At 43.1% G+C, this 22374-nt stretch overlaps 1 protein-coding gene across 1 annotated transcript in view; it reads right to left on the bottom strand.

Annotated features, from left to right (window-relative positions):
• LOC109891815 (collagen alpha-1(XXVI) chain-like) overlaps nucleotides 1–21870 on the bottom strand; it is a 46131-nt gene extending 24261 nt beyond the window's left edge. Inside the window, exons 1-3 of the mRNA XM_031826692.1 lie at nucleotides 21438–21870; nucleotides 20651–20773; nucleotides 19496–19599 (exon numbers count right to left, since the gene is read on the bottom strand). Coding sequence (XP_031682552.1) covers nucleotides 19496–19599; nucleotides 20651–20773; nucleotides 21438–21598 — 388 coding nt within the window. The 5' untranslated portion in view covers nucleotides 21599–21870. The remainder of the gene's footprint in view (nucleotides 1–19495; nucleotides 19600–20650; nucleotides 20774–21437) is intronic.
• Nucleotides 21871–22374: the final 504 nt, after the last annotated feature.

The raw sequence follows: 22374 nt of genomic DNA, 5'->3' as shown, positions 1-22374 counted from the left end.
ACAGATACACATAAACAATCTCACCACACGGAACACACCCATCGACACATAGTTGTGGAGGAAGATGTTTCTGGAAATGTGGCTTTGCAGCTCAGGGCATAAAAACACCAGTCTCCCTCAGCGACAGAGCTGGGCTAATAATAGCACATCTCCCAGACAAAACAAATGGGTCTACAACCTCTTCCTATGCCTATTTTACAGTATGTACAGTGTGTAAAGCACAATATTTATACTGCATGAGTCCACCTGCAAGCTAATCCTGATCCAGACCATTGTATACCCCCCCTTGCAGAATGAGATTGTTAGACTAGGTCTCCCTGGGGCAGATTTGACAGACCACTCTCTGAGGTGGTCTCTAGCTGTCTGACTGTACCCATAAACAAAATAGACTTGATCACACAAACACAGCTCAAAACAAAGCACAAGCCACTACTTAGTGGTGAAATTGTCATAAAAGACCAAATGGGGGACATTCCCTCTTCTCGTCCCCTATGCGATGTCTAGCCCCAATCCAACTAACCCAAGCCACAACAACAAGACGAATTCTAAACAATCCCTCACAAACTTGCAGATCCGTTGTCTGTTTTAAAACTAACACAACCTACATTGTTAGTGATTCCATTGACATGAACTATTCTAACAAAGTTTTCTTGTTTCAATGGCTGTTGTGCCTGATGAGATGGGTTATCTCCATATAATATAAGGCACTTAGAGACCTTGCGGATACCATTCCTTGTACTTCATCTACTTTATTACTGCGTTATGCGCCACCATTTAGAATAAAGTGGTGGTATCATCTGACTGAGTCAGACTCAGAGATGTAAACGGAGCTGGGTGGATCTGGCAGACTTTATCAACGTGAGGGGGAGACCTCCCTGCTGAGGAGCGTTTGACACATTTCTCAGCTCGAACACTCAAAACTATGCGAAATTTTAAATGCTCAAAGGAATGAATGGTTCCATGCCTTGTGTAATTCAGACCTTCTGGTACTGTACAGTAACAGGGGTCATATGCTCTCACTTAACGGCCCTTTTAAGCTTTACAACTCGCGCACTATAATGTACATACGTACGTACTCACAGAAATCTTTCAGGGTGCTTTGTGTTTAAGAGTAAGATGGATGGACTGTTGACAAGGCTGATTGTGCTATCTGATTAAAACAGGGAGCCATGTAGCCATCTAGGATTTTTTTTTTAAAGCTCCTAAATGAAACTAGCAGTCTCTTCTGTAGGCCTATAGACATCAAAAGGGGACCATCGAGCTCTCCCAGAAGTTTGGTTGGTGCATAAAATCTGTGAATTCAGATACAGTGGGGCAAAAAAGTATTTAGTCAGCCAGCAATTGTGCAAGTTCTCCCACTCAAAAAGATGAGAGAGGCCTGTAATTTTCATCATAGGTACACTTCAACTATGACAGACAAAATGATATTTTTTCTCTCCAGAAAATCACATTGTAGGATTTTTAATGAATTTATTTGCAAATTATGGTGGAAAATAAGTATTTGGTCAATAACAAAAGTTTATCTCAATACTTTGTTATATACCCTTTGTTGGCAATGACAAGAGGTCAAATGTTTTCTGTAAGTCTTCACAAGGTTTTCACACACTGTTGCTGGTATTTTGGCCCATTCCTCCATTCAGATCTCCTCTAGAGCAGTGATGTTTTGGGGCCGTTGCTGGGCAACAAGGACTTTCAACTCCCTCCAAAGATTTTCTATGGGGTTGAGATCTGGAGACTGGCTAGGCCACTCCAGGACCTTGAAATGCTTCTTACGAAGCCACTCCTTCGTTACCCGGGCGGTGTGTTTGGGATCATTTTCATGATGAAAGACCCAGCCATGTTTCATCTTCAATGCCCTTGCTGATGGAAGGAGGTTTTCACTCAAAATCTCACGATGTCCCCATTCATTCTTTCCTTTACATGGATCAGTCATCCTGGTCCCTTTGCAGAAAAACAGCCCCAAAGCATGATGTTTCCACCCCCATGCTTCACAGTAGGTATGGTGTTCTTTGGATGCAACTCAGCATTCTTTGTCCTCCAAACACGACGAGTTGAGATTTTACCAAAAAGTTATATTTTGGTTTCATCTGACCATATGACATTCTCCCAATCTTCTTCTGGATCATCCAAATGCTCTCTAGCAAACTTCAGACGGGCCTGGACATGTACTGGCTTAAGCAGGGGGACACGTCTGGCACTGCAGGATTTGAGTCCCTGGCGGCGTAGTGTGTTACTGATGGTAGGTTTAGTTACTTTGGTCCCAGCTCTCTGCAGGTCATTCACTAGGTCCCCCCGTGTGGTTCTGGGATTACTGCTCACCGTTCTTGTGATCATTTTGACCCCACGGGGTGAGATCTTGCGTGGAGCCCCAGATCGAGGGAGATTATCAGTGGTCTTGTATGTCTTCCATTTCCTAATAATTGCTCCCACAGTTGATTTCTTCAAACCAAGCTGCTTACCTATTGCAGATTCAGTCTTCCCAGCCTGGTGCAGGTCTACAATTTTGTTTCTGGTGTCCTTTGACAGCTCTTTGGTCTTGGCCATAGTGGAGTTTGGAGTGTGACTGTTTGAGGTTGTGGACAGGTGTCTTTTATACTCATAACAAGTTCAAACAGGTTCCATTAATACAGGTAACGAGTGGAGGACAGAGGAGCCTCTTAAAGAATAAGTTACAGGTCTGTGAGAGCCAGAAATCTTGCTTGGTTGTAGGTGACCAAATACTTATTTTCCACCATAATTTGCAAATAAATTTATTAAAAATCCTACAATGTGATTTTCTGGATTTTGTTTTCCCATTTTCTCTGTCATAGTTGAAGTGTACCTATGATGAAAATTACAGGCCTCTCTCATCTTTTTAAGTGGGAGAACTTGCAAAATTGGTGGCTGACTAAATACCTTTTTGCCCCACTGTAAATAAAAAGGTGTGATGTGTCCGGACTCAAAAAGATGTTGCATAAAGCTTACTACATTTCTGGATTGTTGTATTATTTTCACTGCATCAGGGACAGCGTACACAGACGTTTTGACTTTGCAGCCTTGTTCAGTGTGTAGGTACACATCTTTTTCACTCATAGACATAGAAAGGTCACTGTGAAGTATGAACTGTGTTTAGTTACTCGACAGATGGGTACGCCAGCTGTTTTGCGAAGTATCCCATTCCAAACAGTTGCTTATAAAGGACATGTCAAAATGATGGCAGATTCTGGAATTACAGTATTACTTGAGTTTGAGGAATGAGGCTTGATTAAACTGCTGGCTTACTTAGAGCTCTGCAATCAGCTGGCATGTGGCTGAATGCTAAATGGAGCTCCCCAGTAGAAGTGGCCAGCCCCCACCCCTCCCTCAGCGGTCAGTCAGAGTTGGGCCTGGCTGTGTCTTCTCAGTCTCCTTAGTTCTGGCAGATTTATGGGAGGTCACAGTGTGGCAAGTTTAGGCACACTTCCTGGTGGACTGTCAATTCCCCAACATACTAACTCAAGGTAACTCAAGGAGTCAAAGTGATTTGAGTAAAGAGCTGTGGAAAAATGTGCTTTCAGTTTGGGCAAGCGTTACACAAAAGATATCTGAACCCTAGTGGAGGATACATATGCTAAAGTAAAACTTTGTCAGGGGATACTTTTAGTAGTCATTCTACACTCCACGTCCACTGTCCCCAGCCATGATGCTTTGATGGAAGATGGAACTTGAAGTCAAACCATAATAAGTCATTGTGTCCTGCTTGTTTTCTCATAGCTCTTCACATCAGCATACAGCAGTTTCCTACTGTGTGCAGCTGCTCCTCTTATGTCTTTATCATCCAAACAACATTCTCAGTGTTCTCCTGTTTCCCATGCTACAAGCCCAAGCAAATAACACCAGGGAAAGGATTTGATCGTGCCGCTATCACAATGAGTGCAGGAATTTATGGGAAAACAGGTTGGCCAAAGATTGTCTGTATTGAACACCATCCTCTTCATAACACAAGGTGGGACTAACCGTACCCCCAAACACATCAACTCCATGATCCCAGACTAACTCCAATTTGCATACTGTCCCAACAGATCCATAGACGACGCAATCTCAATTGCACTCCACACTGCCCTCACCCACCTAGATAAGAGGAATACTTATGTGAGAATGCTGTTCATTGACTACAATGACTACAGCTCAGCGTTCAACACCATAGTCCCCTCCAAGCTCGTCACCAAGCTTAGGACCCTGGGACTGAAAATGGAGCTTCAGAGGGTGGTGTAGACAGCCCAGTACATCACTGGGGCTGAGCTCCTTGACATTCAGGACCTGGCCATCCAGGCGGTGTGAAAAGAAGGCCTTGTGGCTTGAGCATTGTGAAAGACTCCAGCCACCAAGCCATAGACTGTTCTCTCGGCTTCCGCACGGCAAGCAGTACCGGTGTATCAAGTCTGACACCAACAGGTTCCTGAACAGCTTCTATACCCAAGCCATAAGACTGCTAAATGGTTAACTAAATAGCTAACAAAATGGCTACGCAGACTATCTGAGTTGACTCCTGTATTTTATAAAAATCTCTATGCACACTCACAGGGTCCTACATACTCACGCACACTGACACTCCAACACACACACAAACACTCCATAATTTACCCATGCACACAATATGCACATATACTTACAGTATATTGACTCTACACGCACACACACCCACTCACATACAATCATCATATTCACTGCTGCTACTCTGTTTATCATATATCCTGATGGCTAGTCACCTTACCCCTTTATATACAGTTGAAGTCGGAAGTTTACATACACCTTAGCCAAATAACATTTAATCCTAGTAAAAATTCCCTGTCTTAGGCCAGTTAGGTTCACCACTTTGTTTTAAGAATGTGAAATGTCAGAATAATAGTAGAGAAAATGATTTATTTGAGGTTTTATTACTTTTATCATATTCCCCGTGAGTCAGAAGTTTACATACACTCAATTAGTATTTGGTAGCATTGCCTTTAAATTGTTTAACTTGGGTCAAACGTTTTGCGTAGCCTTCCACAAGCTTCCCACATTAAGTTGGGTGAATTTTGGCTCATTTTTCGTGACAGAGCTGGTGCAACGGAGTCAGGTTTGTAGGCCTCCTTGCTCGCATATGCTTTTTCAGTTCTGGAATAGTGTGAGTCTATGTCCCACTCTGAACCTGAACCCTAACCCTTAACCTCTAGGGAAGTGAGCCGGATCCCTCTCTTACGGCCTGTGGGGCCACAGTGTGTCCACCTGTCCCGTTCAGCTGTCTTCTACCATTTCCTGCTCTGCAATCCACTGCGCTCCACTGTCTATCCGTCTGTCTGTCTGGTTCTCATGTTCCTTGGTGCAATGTGTCATGCCATTCCATTTGGATTATCACTTACCAAAGCTGATATTTATTGGCAGTTGGATGAGCAACTGACGGAAGCTTAATGGGACAATGTATATTTTCCAGTCTAAGGTTGTAGTTATTGCTTGCTACTAAGTAATATGGGCCTGTCCAGCTTGGGAACTTCCTCTTCAAGAAAAATACAAACTTGGTTCTCACAATCAAACCACTGTTTGCGCGTATGAACCGTATCTCTGTAGTGTGTTAATAATAGTAAACTAATGTATGTTTTTCCTTACAGTAGGTAGAGCTAGCATCTGTTTATGTTTTCCATACTCTTATCAATCAGTAAGTTGCAAGGCGACAGCAATATGTGGAATTAATGTGAATGGTGGAGAATGTTCTCAGATGATAAATTAGCCATGCATGCTGTGTGATATGAAACAAGTTATGGAAAAACAAATAATCTGCATTATAATCAGTTCACTTGAGGACAAACAGAAACAGAGTTTACATGGCAGATTTCCAAGCAAAGGTGCAAGGTTGTGTGAGTTAACCCTGTTACATCTGGGGTGCGTTAATGAACCACAAACACATATCCACTCAAACCACTTCTTACCAGACACGTCTCTACATTGTAACTCACACACTCAAATTTATGTGGCTGTACATGTGGCTGAACTACAGAGAAATATATGGGTCGACGTGAACCAATGCAACCCAACACGACCCAGTCTTGGGAAGTCTGTTTGCCAAAACCATTAAACACATTGACCTGAAAAAAAAACCAATGGGGACTCAACATATGTAGATCTGGGTTTCATGAGAGAGTTATCACTTCCAGTTACCATGAGGGAAAAACCCTTGTTCACCTTGAAATTTAATCAAACATGTTGACTGCTTGAGCTTCCATATAAGAATAGCAATAGGGCATTTCCCAAATTTCGATGATCACTTTTTCCCAAAAACATAAAATAAAATAAATTGGAACGCCAGTGTTCCCAACGCAGCACCAGGGATGGATGGATGGTAGAGATGGGGTCACCGAGGAGCACTGGGGAGGTCCTGGCACAGCCCCATTTGAGCTCTTTAACTACTACCCCATTATTGTTTTAGATATGGACTACAAAATATCCCCGGACATTGCTCAGCCAGAGATAGGCATCAGAAAGGCCGTGTCGGAGGACGAGGGAAGTAGGAGGGACCGAGGTGGAAGGGGAAATGAGAACCAGGCTCCAGAGTCCCCCAGCGTTGTGATTCCCCTCCAGTCTCACAATCAGAGGGGATGGAAGAGCTCATCTGGACCTTACATAAACACTGCCTGGTTCTCTCTACAACACACCCCAAGATCACTGCTGGAGAACTCCATCAAAACCCCATCGGCAACTAAAACAACAGAAAGAGTTGATGATCTGTGTATCTCAGAAGGACTACTGCTTACAGTCATTGTGGTTTAAAGTGGTGATAATCTCTTGATTGGAGATTAGTTTTATGCTCTTACATTTCAGCAGCACATAGGCTTGTCTGTGATCAGAGTTAAACAGAGTTAAAGGGACAGGCACATCCCCCTCTTTGGAAGGCTGACCACATTTCCCATTAGAGTTTTCACAGTAGGGGAGCACATCACTAATGTCTTGCGATGAGGGGGAATGTCAAGACATGGCCCGGGGTACTGCATTTCCATCCCATGTTTGATGTCACTGAAACACGCAGGCTTCGTCTTGACGCAGTGGGGCGGATATATTTGGCCTAACCGAAATGTTTCGAGGAGGATTTTGCCCTTAATTGGTAAAGATGGGATCTGCTGTCGTCAGATGTCCGTGTTGGTCTCCTATGGAGCAGAGGAGGAAGGGGCCTGCCAGGGGCTGCTTGGGGGCTGGAGCTGACCAACTCTCCATGGAACATCCTTTCAAGCAAGCATCTCACCAAAATATTTTCTTAGATCAACCGAACACAGAAGGTCACTATTTCTGAGAGGCCCTTTGACCAAGGCCTTGAGCCTTGAGAACAAATGTAGAGAGGAGAGAGGGAGTGAGAAAGGAGAAGAGAAAGACAAGGAGAGGGTGGAAGCTTGATTGATTGACCATACCAGTAGAAATTGGTCTGGAAGGGGGAGAAGGAGACCTATGCCTGACTTCTAGGGAGTTTCTGTACATAAGCTCAAGGTACCTAAGTCACTACCGTTTGACTGTCGAAGACTAACAATCATCACAGGCACTCAATTTCTTTCTCTACTATCAAATGGAACCTACAGTTGAAGTCGGAAGTTTACATACGCTTAGGTTGGAGTCATTAAACTCGTTTTTCAACCACTCCACATATTTCTTGTTCACAAACTGTAGTTTGTGTTGATTAGTTGATTAGGATATCTACTCTGTGCATGACACAAGTCATTTTCCAACAATTGTTTACAGACAGACAAGTTTACATACACTAAGTTGACTGTGCCATTAAACAGCTTGGAAAATTCCAGAAAATTATGTCATGGCTTTAGAAGCTTCTGATAGAATAATTGACATAATTTGAGGTGTATCTGTGGATGTATTTCAAGGCCGACCTTCAAACTCAGTGCCTCTTTGCTTGACATCATGGGAAAATCAAAAGAAATCAGCCAAGACCTCAGAAAAATAATTGTAGACCTCCACAAGTCTGGTTCATCCTTGGGAGCAATTTCCAAATGCCTGAAGGTACCACGTTCATCTGTACAAACAATAGTATGCAAGTATTAACACCATGGGACCACGCAGCCATCATACCGCTCAGGAAGGAGACGCGTTCTGTCTCCTAGAGATGAACGTACTTTGGTGCGAAAAGTGCAAATCAATCCCAGGACAACAGCAAAGGACCTTGGGAAGATGCTAGATGAAACAGGTACAAAGGTATCTATATCCACAGTAAAACGAGTCCTATATCGACATAACCTGAAAGGCCGCTCAGCAAGGAAGAAGCCACAGCTCCAAAACCGCCATAAAAAAGCCAAACTATGGTTTGCAACTGCACATGGGGACAAAGATCGTACTTTTTGGAGAAATGTCCTCTGGTCTGATGAAACAAAAAGGGTCATAAAGACCATTGTTATGTTTGGAGGAAAAAGGGGGAGGTTTGCAAGTTGAAGAACACCATCCCAACCGTGAAGCACGGTGGTGGCAGCATCATGTTGTGGGGGTGCTTTGCTGCAGGAGGGACTGTTGCACTTCACAAAATAGATGGCATCATGAAGAACAAAAATGATGTGGATATATTGAAGCAACATCTAATGACATCAGTCAGAAAGTTAAAGCTTGGTCGCAAATGGGTCTTCCAAATGGACAATGACCCCAAGCATACTTCCAAAGTTGTGGCAAAATGTCTCAAGGTCAACAAAGTCAAGGTATTGGAGTGGCCAACACAAAGCCCTGACCTCAATCCTATAGAAAATGTGTGGGTAGAACTGAAAAAGCATGTGCGAGCAAGGAGGCCTACAAACCTGACTCAGTTACACCGGCTCTGTCAGGAGGAATGGCCCAAAATTCACCAAACTTATTGTGGGAAGCTTGTGGAAGGCTACCTGAAAAGTTTGACCCAAGTTAAACAATTTAAAGGCAATGCTACCAAATACTAATTGAGTGTATGTAAACTTCTGACCCAATGGGAATGTGATGAAAGAAATAAAAGCTGAAATAAATCTTTATCTCTACTGTTATTCTGACATTTAACATTCTTAAAACAAAGTGGTGATCCTAACTGGCCTAAGACAGGGAATTTTTGCTAGGATTAAATGTCAGGAATTGTGAAAAATTAAGTTTAAATGTAGTTGGCTAAGGTGTATGTAAACTTCCGACTTCAACTGTACATACCATCTGCATGTTGCGGCTCAAACTTTTCTTGCCCAAGAATTGTCAATAAAACCTCAGATTTATTCCTGGTCACAGTTCGTGTTCCATTGTCTAAAAACCCCTTTCCAAATGGTTTTCCTTAGACTATCTTTTCCGATAAAGCTAAGTGAGGAGAAATCAGTGGCTCCATGACTGCACGGTCCTGTAAGTGCTCAGGGACGCCTCTTGCTTTTGGCAGGATGAGCTACAGTATGCTTTAGCAGCGCTGGAGACTCGCCACCGGCAATCTCCAAAACCCAGCGACGATGTTCCGCCTCAGATTTATTGCTTTATAATGGGGATATCCTCCTCAGTGGTCATTACCACAGACAGAGACTCAGGCTCCAGCTTCGTTAGCAGGCTTTTTCCCAGCCGTCCAAACAATCTCATGAGAGACTTAGGTGTGCCACAAACCTAGTAAAGTGGTGATTTAAACAAACGCAGTGGGATTTTAGCCGCTATTTGATTTATGGAGCCGGTCAATACAATAGCGGTAAGTGGAGGCTGGGATAGTACGGTAGGGTGCAGGGGCTGTAGGGATGCTGTTACCGACGGTCTGTGCCTGTGGACGTAACGAGCAGTGAGAACAGTGTGCTGGCTTACATGGACTGCCGTCTGGGAACCATACAGCACACATACAGATTAACAGTCTGGTTATTACTGAACTGACTCCCATCGTCAGCTCTTACTGGTCCACTTAGGCAGAGACAGGAGGAAAAGATGGGATCGGGAAAGAGAGAAACAAAGAGAGTGAAGAAGAGAAGAGAGGGAGCTACATACTACAGGCCACAGTATAATTCATGCTCACAAAGTTTTAACAAAACGTGCACACATACTGCACACATACTGCACACATACTGCACACATTCACTCACACTGAGCAGTGAATTCACTTGGAGGCATTTAGTACTGCTTGCCTGCCGTGTAATATGTAGGTAGCGAAAGGACCATCAGAATGAGTCAATTGTCCAATGGTCCTTACCTACTGTACACAGACTGAGTAAATATTAAAATGTTTACGTCTGAGTGACCTCTAATTCAAATCCATAACTTCAAGAGAAAACAAGCAGATGTCACTGATTTGTAAATAATAAGCTGACATTGAACAGTCAACTCTTCTTGTGTGCTTAAAAGATAGTAAGCAATTGTTTCCCAGTCCATTGTAGTTGGAGTGTGACAGGAGGTGATACCCATGACTAGAGGCAGTGATTTCCTAACTTTCTGACATTGTGACCGAACTAAATCCTGTTGAATAAACAAGACAATTAGCTTCAGCCTCACAACCAAGAGGTACTGGTGACAACCCACTGGGAGGATTAACCTGAGGTCACAGTCACAGTGACCCACTCAGCTCTCGCTTGAGAGGAACTCCAGGGTCAAGGTGCCTCCCACCCATCCACCCCAACACTGGCCCTCAGACCCTGCATATCATGTATTCCGACGCTATCGGATTTGGACCAGGGTCATATATTAAGTCTCTCTTTACCTTGCTCCATTACACCACCACCCCTATTCTGTATTTCTCTCCTTCTCTTAGCCAGACTGTGTCTGACCCTTCCCTTTGACAGGCCAGCTCCACAGTGACGAGAGCAGGCCCTGCATGGCTCCATATGGATGCAATTATTCCAGGCATTTCGACCACTTCTAAAAATGTTAGCAGACACATTTCCAAAGGTTAAGCAAACATCGAAAAACACGCACCTTTGATCATATCTAATGGGACTTTGGCTGAAATGCACCTTTCGTAAAGACATTAATTCCGACTCAAATGGGGTCAATAGCAACTGAATCAATTCAAAGCTGCCAATGTATTCTGCATTATGACCTAAAACGAAGGCTAAATCTGACTATCACTCTATTGCCTGAGCCAGTGATTGATGTTAAATTGAACCTACTATACAAACATCATTCTGTAACATACATGGCCAAGTGTCTGCCACGGTACATCATTAAATTAGCCACTACTTTACCAGTCTGAGGGGTATTTAGTTGCACCTGGAATTCAAGCCACTGACTCATACCACTGAGTGGTGATGATGATTTGTGACTCTCACGTACAGACAAAGCTTAAGATATTAGTCTAGACTCTAGACCCCCACACTACACTGAGAGTGGTCTATTACGGGTGCTTTCCCAGGGATATCTCAATGCCTTACAGTCTGTGGATGGGAGTGGTGGGTTGGGGGAGGTTAGGAGGGTTGAGTTAGCAGGACGTGAATCAAAACAAAAGCAGTTGGCATGTTCCTGTGAGAGCAGCTCCAGCCACGGCTGAAATCTGGTCACTGTAACCCGAGTTGAGTCTGGGAGAGGGGCTCCCTCTGAGAAAGGCAACCCGTGTCCCGAGGGGTTCAGTCTGTCCAAATATTTGACCAAACACGCAGATAAGTGTCTGTAGCCTGCAGACAATCACAGAGCACTGCTCTCTCTGCTTGCTTTTCACTCAAAATAAGTTTGACTTAAAGTTCCAATACAAGTTGCTGTGGAGTTCCTTGAAGGATATTTTCATGTTTGTTTTAGTATAGCAAAGTATGAAAAAGTATTGCACTCCCTCTGCAATATCTTTGGTCTCCAAATGGTGTGGGAATGAAGACACAGCATCAAAGTAAGTAGAAAACCCCTGAAACCAAGTGTTTCCACTGTAGATCATGAAGAACTTAAGCCAAGCAAAGTGGCCAGATGTTCTCAAGCCAATACTGGAAAAGAAAGTGGACCTCTCTTTCAAGGACTTCATTCAAATCCCTCCTTTGGTCACAACAAAGGCTGTGGCGGGTTTTCCTGGGTCTCATTCCTTCTGTGGACAAATGCATTCCAGGCTGGCCCACAGAAGTCAGGGACGCGACCAGGCCTCTCCAGCTGGTCCCGCTGACCCTCCATAAATCATGTCTGCTGCCACTCAGAGCATAACACAGACAGACACACTTCAGAGCCATGCCAATGCCTCGCCTCGCAGGCTGCTGCCCTTTAGCAGGCAACACATTTCAGGTCAGCCAGGTCAGTGCCTTCCCACTGGGCACACACTGGTTGAATCAACGTTGTTTCCACATAATTTCAATGAAATTACATTGAACCAATGTGGCATATATACGTTTAATTGGCATCTGTGCCCAGTGGGATATTTGTTTATAAACGAGAGGTACGTGGCTTTTTGAAGGTTGTTTTGGGGTGTCTGGAATAGTTCACAATATGTTCTTAGACTCTCCTGAAATAGTTGTGCTCCTGGATTTCCAGATAAAACAATACAAATGTTTATAGGGACTTGGAGATGAATGATTCTAGTATTTGTCTCTATTCTTAGTCTCCTCAGATGCACACTTGTTTGGTTGTTCTGCACTATGGGGATGATTTGTGTCCTTTGGTTGGTGAGTAGGGAGTTCTGCATAATCTAATGATGCATTGGAGGAAAATACTCAGTCCATTCCCAACTGTGGATCTAAGGAACATTATATACAGTGCCGTCAGAAAGTATTCAAACCCCCTTGACTTATTGCACATTTTGTTGTGTTACAGCCTGAATTCAGAATGGATTACATAACCTTTTTCTCACCCATCTACACACAATACCCCGTAACGGCAAAGTGAAAACATGTTTTTAGAATAGTTTGCAAATCTATTTAAAAGGAATTACAGAAATATCTAATTTACATACAGTACCAATCCAAAGTTTGGACACATCTACAGTACTCATTCCAGGGTTTTTCTTTATTTTGAGTATTTCCTACATTGTAGAATAATAGTGAAGCCATCAAAACTATGAAATAACACATATGGAATAATTTAGTAACCAAAAAAGTGTTAAACAAATGAAACTATATTTCATATTTGAGATTCTTCAAAGTAGCCTTTGCCTTGATGACAGCTTTGCACATTCTTTGCACATGCTTTTCCAACAGTCTTGAAGGAGTTCCTACATATGCTGAGCACTTGTTGGCTGCTTTTCCATCACTCTGTCGTCCAACTCATCTCAAACCATCTCAATTGGTTTGAGGTCGGGGGATTGTGGAGGCCAGGTCATCTGATACAGCACTCCATCAATCTCCTTCTTGGTCAAATAGCCCTTATACAGCCTGGAGGTGTGTTGAAAAACAAATGATAGTCCCACCAAGCGCCACCAAGATGGAATGGTATGTCGCTGCAGAATGCTGTGGTTGTCACACCCTGATCTGTGTCACCTCCCCTTGTGCTTGTCTCCACCCACCTCCATGTGTCGCCCATCTTCCCCACTTATCCCCTGGTTATTTATACCTGTGTTTTCTGTCTGTCTGTGCCAGTTCGTCTTGTTTGTTCAAGCCTACCAACGTTTTGTGTCTCAGCTGCTCCTCTTTCCAGTTTCTCTTTCTCACCCTCCTGGTTTTGACCCTTGCCTGTCCTGTCTCCGAGCCCGCCTGCCTGCCCCTCTGCCTGTCCCTGACCCTGAGCCTGCCTGACCACTCTGCCTGTCCTGTCTCCGAGCCCGCCTGCCTGCCCCTCTGCCTGTCCCTGACCCTGAGCCTGCCTGCCGTCCTGTACCTTTGCTCCTACTCTGGATTATCGACCCCTGCCTGCCTTGACCTGTCGTTTGCCTGCCCCTGTTGTTACAATAAACATTGTTACTTCACACACAGTCTGCACTTGGGTCTACCTTGATCCCTGATAGTGGTAGCCATGCTTGTTAAGTGTGCCTTGAAATAATCCAAATAAAGAAAAACCCTTGAATGAGTAGGTGTGTCCAAACTTTGGACTGGTACTGTAAGTCAATACTTTGTAGGTGCATATTTGGCAGTGATTACAGCTGAGACTTTCTGCCTAAGTCTTTTATAGCTTTCCACACCTGGATTGTGCAACATTATTATTGAAAATATTCTTCAAGCTCTGTCATATTGGTTGTTGATCATTGCTAGACAACATTTTCAGGTCTCGCTATAGATTTTCAAGTAGATTTAAGTAAAAACTGTAACTTAGCAACTCAGGAACATTCACTGTCATCTTGGTAAGCAATTCTAGTGTAGATTTGGCCTTGTGTTTTAGGTTATTGTCCTGGTGAAAGGTGAATTCATCTCCCACTGTCTGGTGGAAAGCAGACTGAACCAGGTTTTCCTCTAGGATTTTGCCTGTGCATAGCTCCATTCCGTTTAGTTTTTATCATGAAAGACTCCCCAGTCCTTAACGATTACAAGCATACCTATAAGATGATGCAGCCACCACTATTCTTGAAAATATGGGGAGTGGTACTCAATAATGTGTTGTATTGGATTTGCCCCAAACATAACAACTTGTATTCAGGACAAAAAGTTAATTGTTTGCCACATTTTTTGCAGTATTACCTTAGAGCCTTGTTGCAAACAGGATGCATGTTTTGGAATATTTGTTTTATTCTGTACATGTTTCCTTCTTTTCACTCTGTCAATTAGGTTAGTATTGTTGAGTAACTACAATGTTGTTGATCCATCCTCAGTTTTCTCCTACCACATCCATTAAACTCTGTAAGTATTTTAAAGTCACCATTGGCCTCATGGTGAAATCCCTGAGCAGTTTCTTTCCTCTCTGGCAACTGAGTTAGGAAGGACGCCTGTATCTTTGTAGTGACTGAGTGTATTGATACACCATCCAAAGTGTAATTACTAACTTCACCATGCTCAAAGGGAAACTCAATGTCTACCAATAAGTGCCCTTTGCGAGGCATTGGAAAACCACTCTGGTCTTTTTGGTTGAATCTGTATTCGAAATTCATTACTCGACTGAGGATCCTTACAGATAATTGTATGTGTGGGGTACAGAGATGAGGTAGTCATTCAAAAATCATGTTAAACACTATTAGTACACACAGAGTGAGTCTATGCAACTTATTATGTGACTTGTTAAGCACAATTTTACTCCTGAACTTATTTAGGCTTACCATAACAAAGGGGTTGAATGCTTATTGACTCAAGACATTTCAACTTTTCATTTTTAATTACTTTGTAAAAATATCTAAAAAACATAATTCCACTTTGACATTATGGGGTATTGTCTGTAGGCCAGTGACAAAAATCTCAATTGAATCCATTTTAAATTCAGGCTGTAACACAACAAAATGCCGAAAAAGTCAAGGGGTGTGAATACTTTCTGAAGGAACTGTAAATGCACGTCAATGCAGCAACCGTAAATTGGTCACTTGAGTTCCCTGCTCACATTTTGTAATCAGGGTAATAAATAATAACCTTTTGACTTCTGACAAATTGTGCATGAATAATAGCATTACCAAATGCATATGCTTATGTCGAGTAATACTGCTCAACAGTCATTTGTTATGGTCACTTAAAATACAGTTCAGGGAGTATCAATCAAGTAAGAATCATGCCAAATCCAGCAAATAACAACTCACTACAAAGCCTGGGTTTTAGTGGAGGAAAGCGAATGATTGAGGCAGCGTTCTCAAGGCCCTGTCATGAAAGCCATCGAAGCAGAACAAAAATATGAGTCAAGTGAAATATTACAGCCACAATGCTATTTTTTTCCCCTTGACGTAAAATTACATTTAACAGAGACTATGAAGCCTTCAATGGATTGGATGGGAACTCAAAAGGACACGGGTGAGTATGGGAAGCACATGGCATATGAAGAAAATTCTGTGAAACTGATTGAAAAAGAATCTGTTTTGTTCCCTCAACATTATGGACAGCTTGAGTCAAAATGTGTGTTCCATTGGCTCTGGACCTTCGTAGAATCTGTGCCTTTATGACTGGGTTCCACTGGATGCTTGAAAGGGCAGAACTATGTCCCCTTTGAAACATCCAGTTCTCATTGCTACGGACAATACAGCTATTGTCTGCTTCACCACCAAAGACTGAATCCTTCTGGTTAAAGTCTGACGAAGATAGTGCGCGCACATCCAGCCAATTTCACAGGTGCAATTTCACAGCTTCTAAATCTGACGAAGACGGTTAAAAAGCTGCACAGTGTAACTATATTTTTTCATTTTTTCCTATGAAATCGGACACTTGCCATGTGCCTGCAACATGCTCATCTTGACAGGGACTGGCAGTTCATGAGAACACTTGCTTACAAAGTCCCATAATAGGCTCCCTGTCCAATGGCTCTAAAGAGTGGATGTCGTGATGACTCTTCTCTTAACCGGCTGTTTCCATAGAGCAGTGAAATCCGGGGTACAGCAGCTGTGCATGCACTACCACAGACAGCTGGCTGAGACCCAGCTTTCACATCCACCAGGTTGCACACACACACACCAAGGCTAGATGACACACTCGCCGCCCAGCGCATTACGGCATGACGACAACCTGGAAGAGCTCACTCTAGAGGAGTCGCAAACCTGAAACAACAACGACGCGCTGGTTTCAATTAACGCAACGGCCCTGGGAGCGAACGCTGTCTGAAACAACTGTGTCGATAGAGTGGGGGGGAGACCTCCCAACCCCAGATGATGTAATTTCTTTCCCTCAAAAGCATATGCTTTCTGGGTAAAGACGGGAAAGGCATGTGGTTCTTGCCACAACAGTAAGTGGGCTGACTTCTGCAACTGTGGCTTTCCTATCCAGGGATAACATTGCCTCCGGAGCACTGATCCTGGGGTGCTTTGCTTCAACAGTCTAGAGACAAGGCTGTGAATAGCACCTTGTTCTTTGAACTTTTTTTGCCATTCAAAGCACATTGGAGTTTTGCAATGGGTATGTGAACAGTGAATGTGTACGGCTCCAACTGCTGATGTTCCAGGAATAAATAACAGGTTAGAAATCTCTAGTCACTGCATTTCCATATCTCACTATATTGCTTTATACCTATATACTGTATGCTGTTTGGCAGACACCTTTCTCCAGAGAGAATAACAGTAGTGGTTGCATACTTTTTCATATGGGTGGCCCCAGCGGGAATTGAACCCATGATCCTGGCAATGCAAGCGCCATATGAAAACCTTTTAAATAACCATTTTTGGTTCCAGGTAGAACTCTTTACACAGGGGATTCAACATGGAACCCAAAAGAGTTCTACCTAGAACCAAAAATGGTTCTTCTATAGAACAGCCAAAAAAACCTTTTGGAATCCTGAGCATGACAGGACCACTCTCCCATCTCTTGCTGCCAGGTCCTTCACCTGAAGCTGCAACAAGGCTACACTGGAGAATTCCAGACCAACATTTTATACCTTTCAACATTTTGATTCAGCAATTATAACTGAAAAAATATGTTTTTTTTATGACTAGCACTCATTTTCTTCACCAAAATCAACAGATCATGTCATATATGAAGGACATGATATCTGATTGCCATGGTTGAGTTCCCATGCCAGTGGATTCCGCAGCCATGTGAATAACTGCAAAGATGGAGATGTTTGGTGATGGGGCCAGAAGCAGATGTTCAAGAATCATGGCTGAATCCTAATTTGTAACGGGTGCTTGAGATTCACGCAAATCTCCCAATGACAGTTTTACATGATTTACTGTAGGTGAATGTTAAGTGAAGCTATTTGTGTTTGTGTGTGTGTGTGTGTGTGTGTGTGTGTGTGTGTGTGTGTGTGTGTGTGTGTGTGTGTGTGTGTGTGTGTGTGTGTGTGTGTGTGTGTGTGTGTGTGTGTGTGTGCGTGTGTGTGATAGAGCTGAGCTTCCTGCCCTGAAACAGCCAATCCCTGGGGTTCCTAGTCTGCCCTGTGAAGGCATCCGCTCTAACAGGGGAGAGGTAGAAAGAGAGAGAGTTTGGGTAGGGGGGTTTGGTGCATTAACAACAGCTGGAGCGGATGACCTTGGTTCCCCTGAAACCAAAACAAGGCTCTCAGTAGAACAGACCAGTAGGGCCAGGGGGTTCACTTTCCCGAGGGTCGCCCCACTCCACAACAGTCTGGCTCTGTTTACCCATTCACAGGGAAAGCACTTCCAGTCAGGGAGAGGCCCCTCTCCAGACAGTATGTGGAGGGGTGTGTGTATGTGTGAATGTACTTGTGTGTGTCACTGCCATAGAGATTGATAGAGGACTCTTCATTGTATCTGTCTCATTATGGCGTTTGTGACTGCACGGGCAACGCCATTGAGGCCATCTCCATTTTGAAGTAAGTAGTCCATTTTCTTCTTCTACTCCTTCTATGAGTTGGTAAACAAACTGAAAGGGTGCATATAAAGCCAAGGTTGGCGATTGACGGCAACCTGTTATGGAATGTTTATTCACAAGTATTATTCATTGGTTGATCCCTCTTGATGACCTGGATGGAATTATGTGCTCCTTCCTTAACCCATAGGAAGTCCCACCCAGTTGACTACTTCAAAATGGTGAATGTCCTCAATGGCGCTGCCCATGCTAAAAAGAAACTTTTGGGCCCTAGAGTCCTCTATCATTCTCTATGGTCACCACACAATGCCTCACAAATATGACAACAACATACTGTTTTTGGTACAATTGAAGGATAGAGTGCAGCATCCTCATCAGGTAGCCACTGGAACATCAAGATATAAAAGATAGATAGATAGCAGTGCATACAGACAGAAACAAGTAAACATGTCGTCCCCCACGAATGATACAGCGCCATTAACAATAATTTCACATCTTCATGACATATGTTTTCCTTCAGTAAGTTGACTCCTCAGAGCACAGAGGAGGGTCATCAATCCTATGTTCAACATAGCTACAGTCTGAACTGGGGAGCAGAGCCATGTTCTCTGTATCAGACACCAGTCATAAATCTGAACCCTCATATCTGTGACACCAGAACAGAGAAAACACAATGTCTTGGTCCATTAAGTTACAATAAGGAACCTTTTCCCAAGAAGAAGCCAAACAGTGAGTCCAACCAAGAGGGAGGACCAGTAAGTATAATCTGTCATTTAGAGCCAAGTTGAGCTTTTGATTCAGTGACTATCCCTATCTATTGTCTTCCATACACCACAGGCAGGAGATTCAATAAACAAAACAAATCACAAAAACAAAATGCCAAGCCAAGAATACAGAGCATGAGAGGGTGATGATCAGCCATTGTTTTTCAGCCTGGGGAGGCAGGTAGCCTAGTGGTTAGAGTGTTGGACTAGTAACCAAAAGGTTGCAAATTCAAATCCCAGAGCTGACAAGGTAAAAATCTGTCATTCTGCCCCTGAACAAGGCAGTTAACCCACTGTTCCTAGGCTGTCATTGAAAACAAACATTTGTTCTTAACTGGCTTGCCTAGTAAAATAATTGTTTTTCAGCCTGTGATTTTGATGTCATTCATAGCAGGGAGTTTAGGATGAATGGGTACACAATGGGACTACAGTTTTGTAGTGCCCTTGTGTCATTTCTACCTCCAGCTCACCAGTTCTCTGAGTGTGACAGACAGACAGACAGACAGACAGACAGACAGACAGACAGACAGACAGACAGACAGACAGCACAGGTACAGTACTCACCCTCTCTGCAGTTGTCGCCCATAAAACCTGGGCAGCACCTCCACTCCAACGCCGTCACCTGGCGATACGTTAGCATGTATGTGGGCCGGACAATGGTCCTGTAACTGAAAGCAGAGCATAGTCACTAACTGGGGCAGATGTTCACTTCACGGATATAATTAGAGGCCTTTACAATGATTTCAGTAACATTAACAACAGACAAAAGAGAGAATACATGGACCTATTTAAACGGGAATAACTCTAAATCAAAAGATGTTGAACCTGTCTATAACATAGGGATAAAATAACAATGCCGATCCAAGCTTAACACTATGACCGAATACAGGGAACCCATTAAAGTAGTCTTTCTGGATGGATCCCAAAGACATAAAATAACCAAACAGTTGCAAATCACACACATCTATATAATACATGGCTATGGTCTTACATTAGTGTCTGTTCTGGGAGCAATAGCAGACCTGGGAATACTGGAATGGGAAAAATCATATTCATATGCCTTAATGGTGGATGACTTGTTGCTCTGTGTGGTGGTCGTGGGAGTAAATCTGCCTTCTTCAATCAACAAACAAATAATATTTCCATGAGGCTTAATAATCAGTCATTAGACTGTCTGCAGTCAAAGCTGGATGACATTAAGGACTCTCTAGGCTACAAATATACAAACACCATAATCATGACCCCTGTGCAACGTCTGGCCAGAATCTTGGCCAGCTGAACTGAAACCAGAATCAATGACCTGCTCTTTTCCATCAAGATGGCTTTGTCTTCAGGATATGTAGAATTATGATTCAGAATACACTGTCAGCAAAGGCCACCAAAATGTATAATGGCACTTGACCCATAGCTGTCCTAAAGGGAACCAAGGGAAACCTAGAAATGGTAGCCATTCCCTCAAAGCGTTTGGCTCAACAAGATGGCTGTAAGCTACTGCAACCCATTAGGATGTATATCTATATAGTTCTTTGACGGTGAATTGACATTGTGGGGCTACTGCGCATTATCTTTTTAATTACATGCAGTGATTTGAGCAAATTATCCCTCAAAACGAGATGGTCCCAGCGCAACTCTGAAACCAGAACCTCTCATGTCTGAAGTTGTATTTTTCACTGCATGAAGGGCCTGTTGGAGTGAGTGAGTGAACTGTGCCGACCATACCTGATGAGGTTAGAACAGGGTCCCGGCCACCGGCAACTCTGAAACATACGCTGTACCAGCTTCTCTGTCCCGTTGTGCACCTGGCATGACACAGTCTTCGACACTGTGTACTGACACCAGTTCCTACCAAAGGAGACCATAGGGAGGCAAAGGTTTAGTGCGTGTGTATGTGTTTTAGTGCACGTGTGTGTGTGTGTGTGTGTGTGCATGGTATCTGGGTGATGGGGATCAAAATATAAGGCAGTCAAAAACATTTTTCCGTTTAACTTTGAATAATAAACCAAATCTTTTTTTCCTATTCATCATTATTAAGGACAACTCTCTGGGCGGTCCGCTTTTGTCAATTGAGAAGTTTGGTGTATCAAGCCAAATCTAGACAATAAAAGGATGTGGGGATGTGAAATTGGAAATAAAGTTGTTTTTAGTGTCATAAACTGGAGCTGAGAGGCAATTCACATACTAAGAGAGAGTATTCAATTTGGCAGCAATGTGCAACTTGAACGTTTGCTCCATTCCAATCCAAACCCAGAACCACATCTTAATACTCTCTTCCATTATTGCCAGTACTTCACTTCGTTATTCTTAGCGGGCAAGAAAATAGTTGTACCATTTATATACTTTTGTTTAAAGTCAACGCACTAGCTCATGCATTGTAGCATACAACTTCAACAGGGTTGATAACTATATAAAAATGTATATTTCTACACATCAGTAGCTGTTTAACAGTGAACAACAACTTGAACTCATAATCACTTCTCTGATGAATATTTGCTTGAGGTCCACTTACCTGCGAGCCGCATTGGTGCCTGCAGGGGGTCCAGCGGTGTGTTCAGTGTGGATGCGTTGCAATGTCACACCTGGAAACTGATAGATAAACCCGGTCCCTCGTGACAGACTGGGTGAAAACATCCAAATACAGAGAATGCTAAAAATGATTGAACCTGTCATTGTCCGAGAATTTAGGTTTCTGTTCGAGTGAGAGGTTGAACACTACCTGTATTTTGAAGTGGACAAAGTTTGGAGACGCGCGTCTCGGAAATCAAAGCCGCCGCGCACAAATATATCGTCCTAATATATCGTTAAAGTAAACGAATACCATATACATTTGCAACGTCGTGAGACATTCTGGAACCTACTGTTCTCTCAGTCACCGCCTTTCTCGTGTTGCTAGGCTTCTGCCGTCCAAGTCTGGAGGGATTGTCTGTCTGCAGCAGCGTCTGAGCGCTATACGCACTGTAGTTTGGGAAGCTTTGCGCATGGTTTATTATTACCGCTGAGTAATGTGGAAGGGATAAAGTTCACCACCATCAACAGAATAGATGGTGGTGGGCTAGATATTAGGTTTACATGTATGGAATAGGAAGACATCAAACGTTATCCATACATCATTTACGAGGCACCAACATTAAAACATAGGCTACTGAAGTGCATACATTCACAGGTTCAAATCAAATGGTGATGCAAATCATATCGATGTCATTGGTCAAAAAGTGTAAAAAGTAGCAATTAATCTGAAGAAAACAACTAGTATTCATCAATAGCTCTTTGGCTCTGATATGTCACCGGGAGAGCTAGTTGCCTACATGCAAGAGTGCGTTAGACATTGTTACATAGCAGCTTACTTACAACTAAACTAACTCTCTTTTGATCTCACATGATCAGAATTTAAGAATCATTTTAATGAAGAGGAGGTCCCTGTAACAGTCCCTTTGTCACATCATCAG

This window comes from Oncorhynchus kisutch, linkage group LG6 (genome assembly GCF_002021735.2).
Source record: "Oncorhynchus kisutch isolate 150728-3 linkage group LG6, Okis_V2, whole genome shotgun sequence".
NCBI classification, from domain to species: domain Eukaryota; kingdom Metazoa; phylum Chordata; class Actinopteri; order Salmoniformes; family Salmonidae; genus Oncorhynchus; species Oncorhynchus kisutch.
The sequence above is the reverse complement of the archived record's forward strand: the minus strand, read 5'-3'. Positions and strand labels throughout refer to the sequence as shown.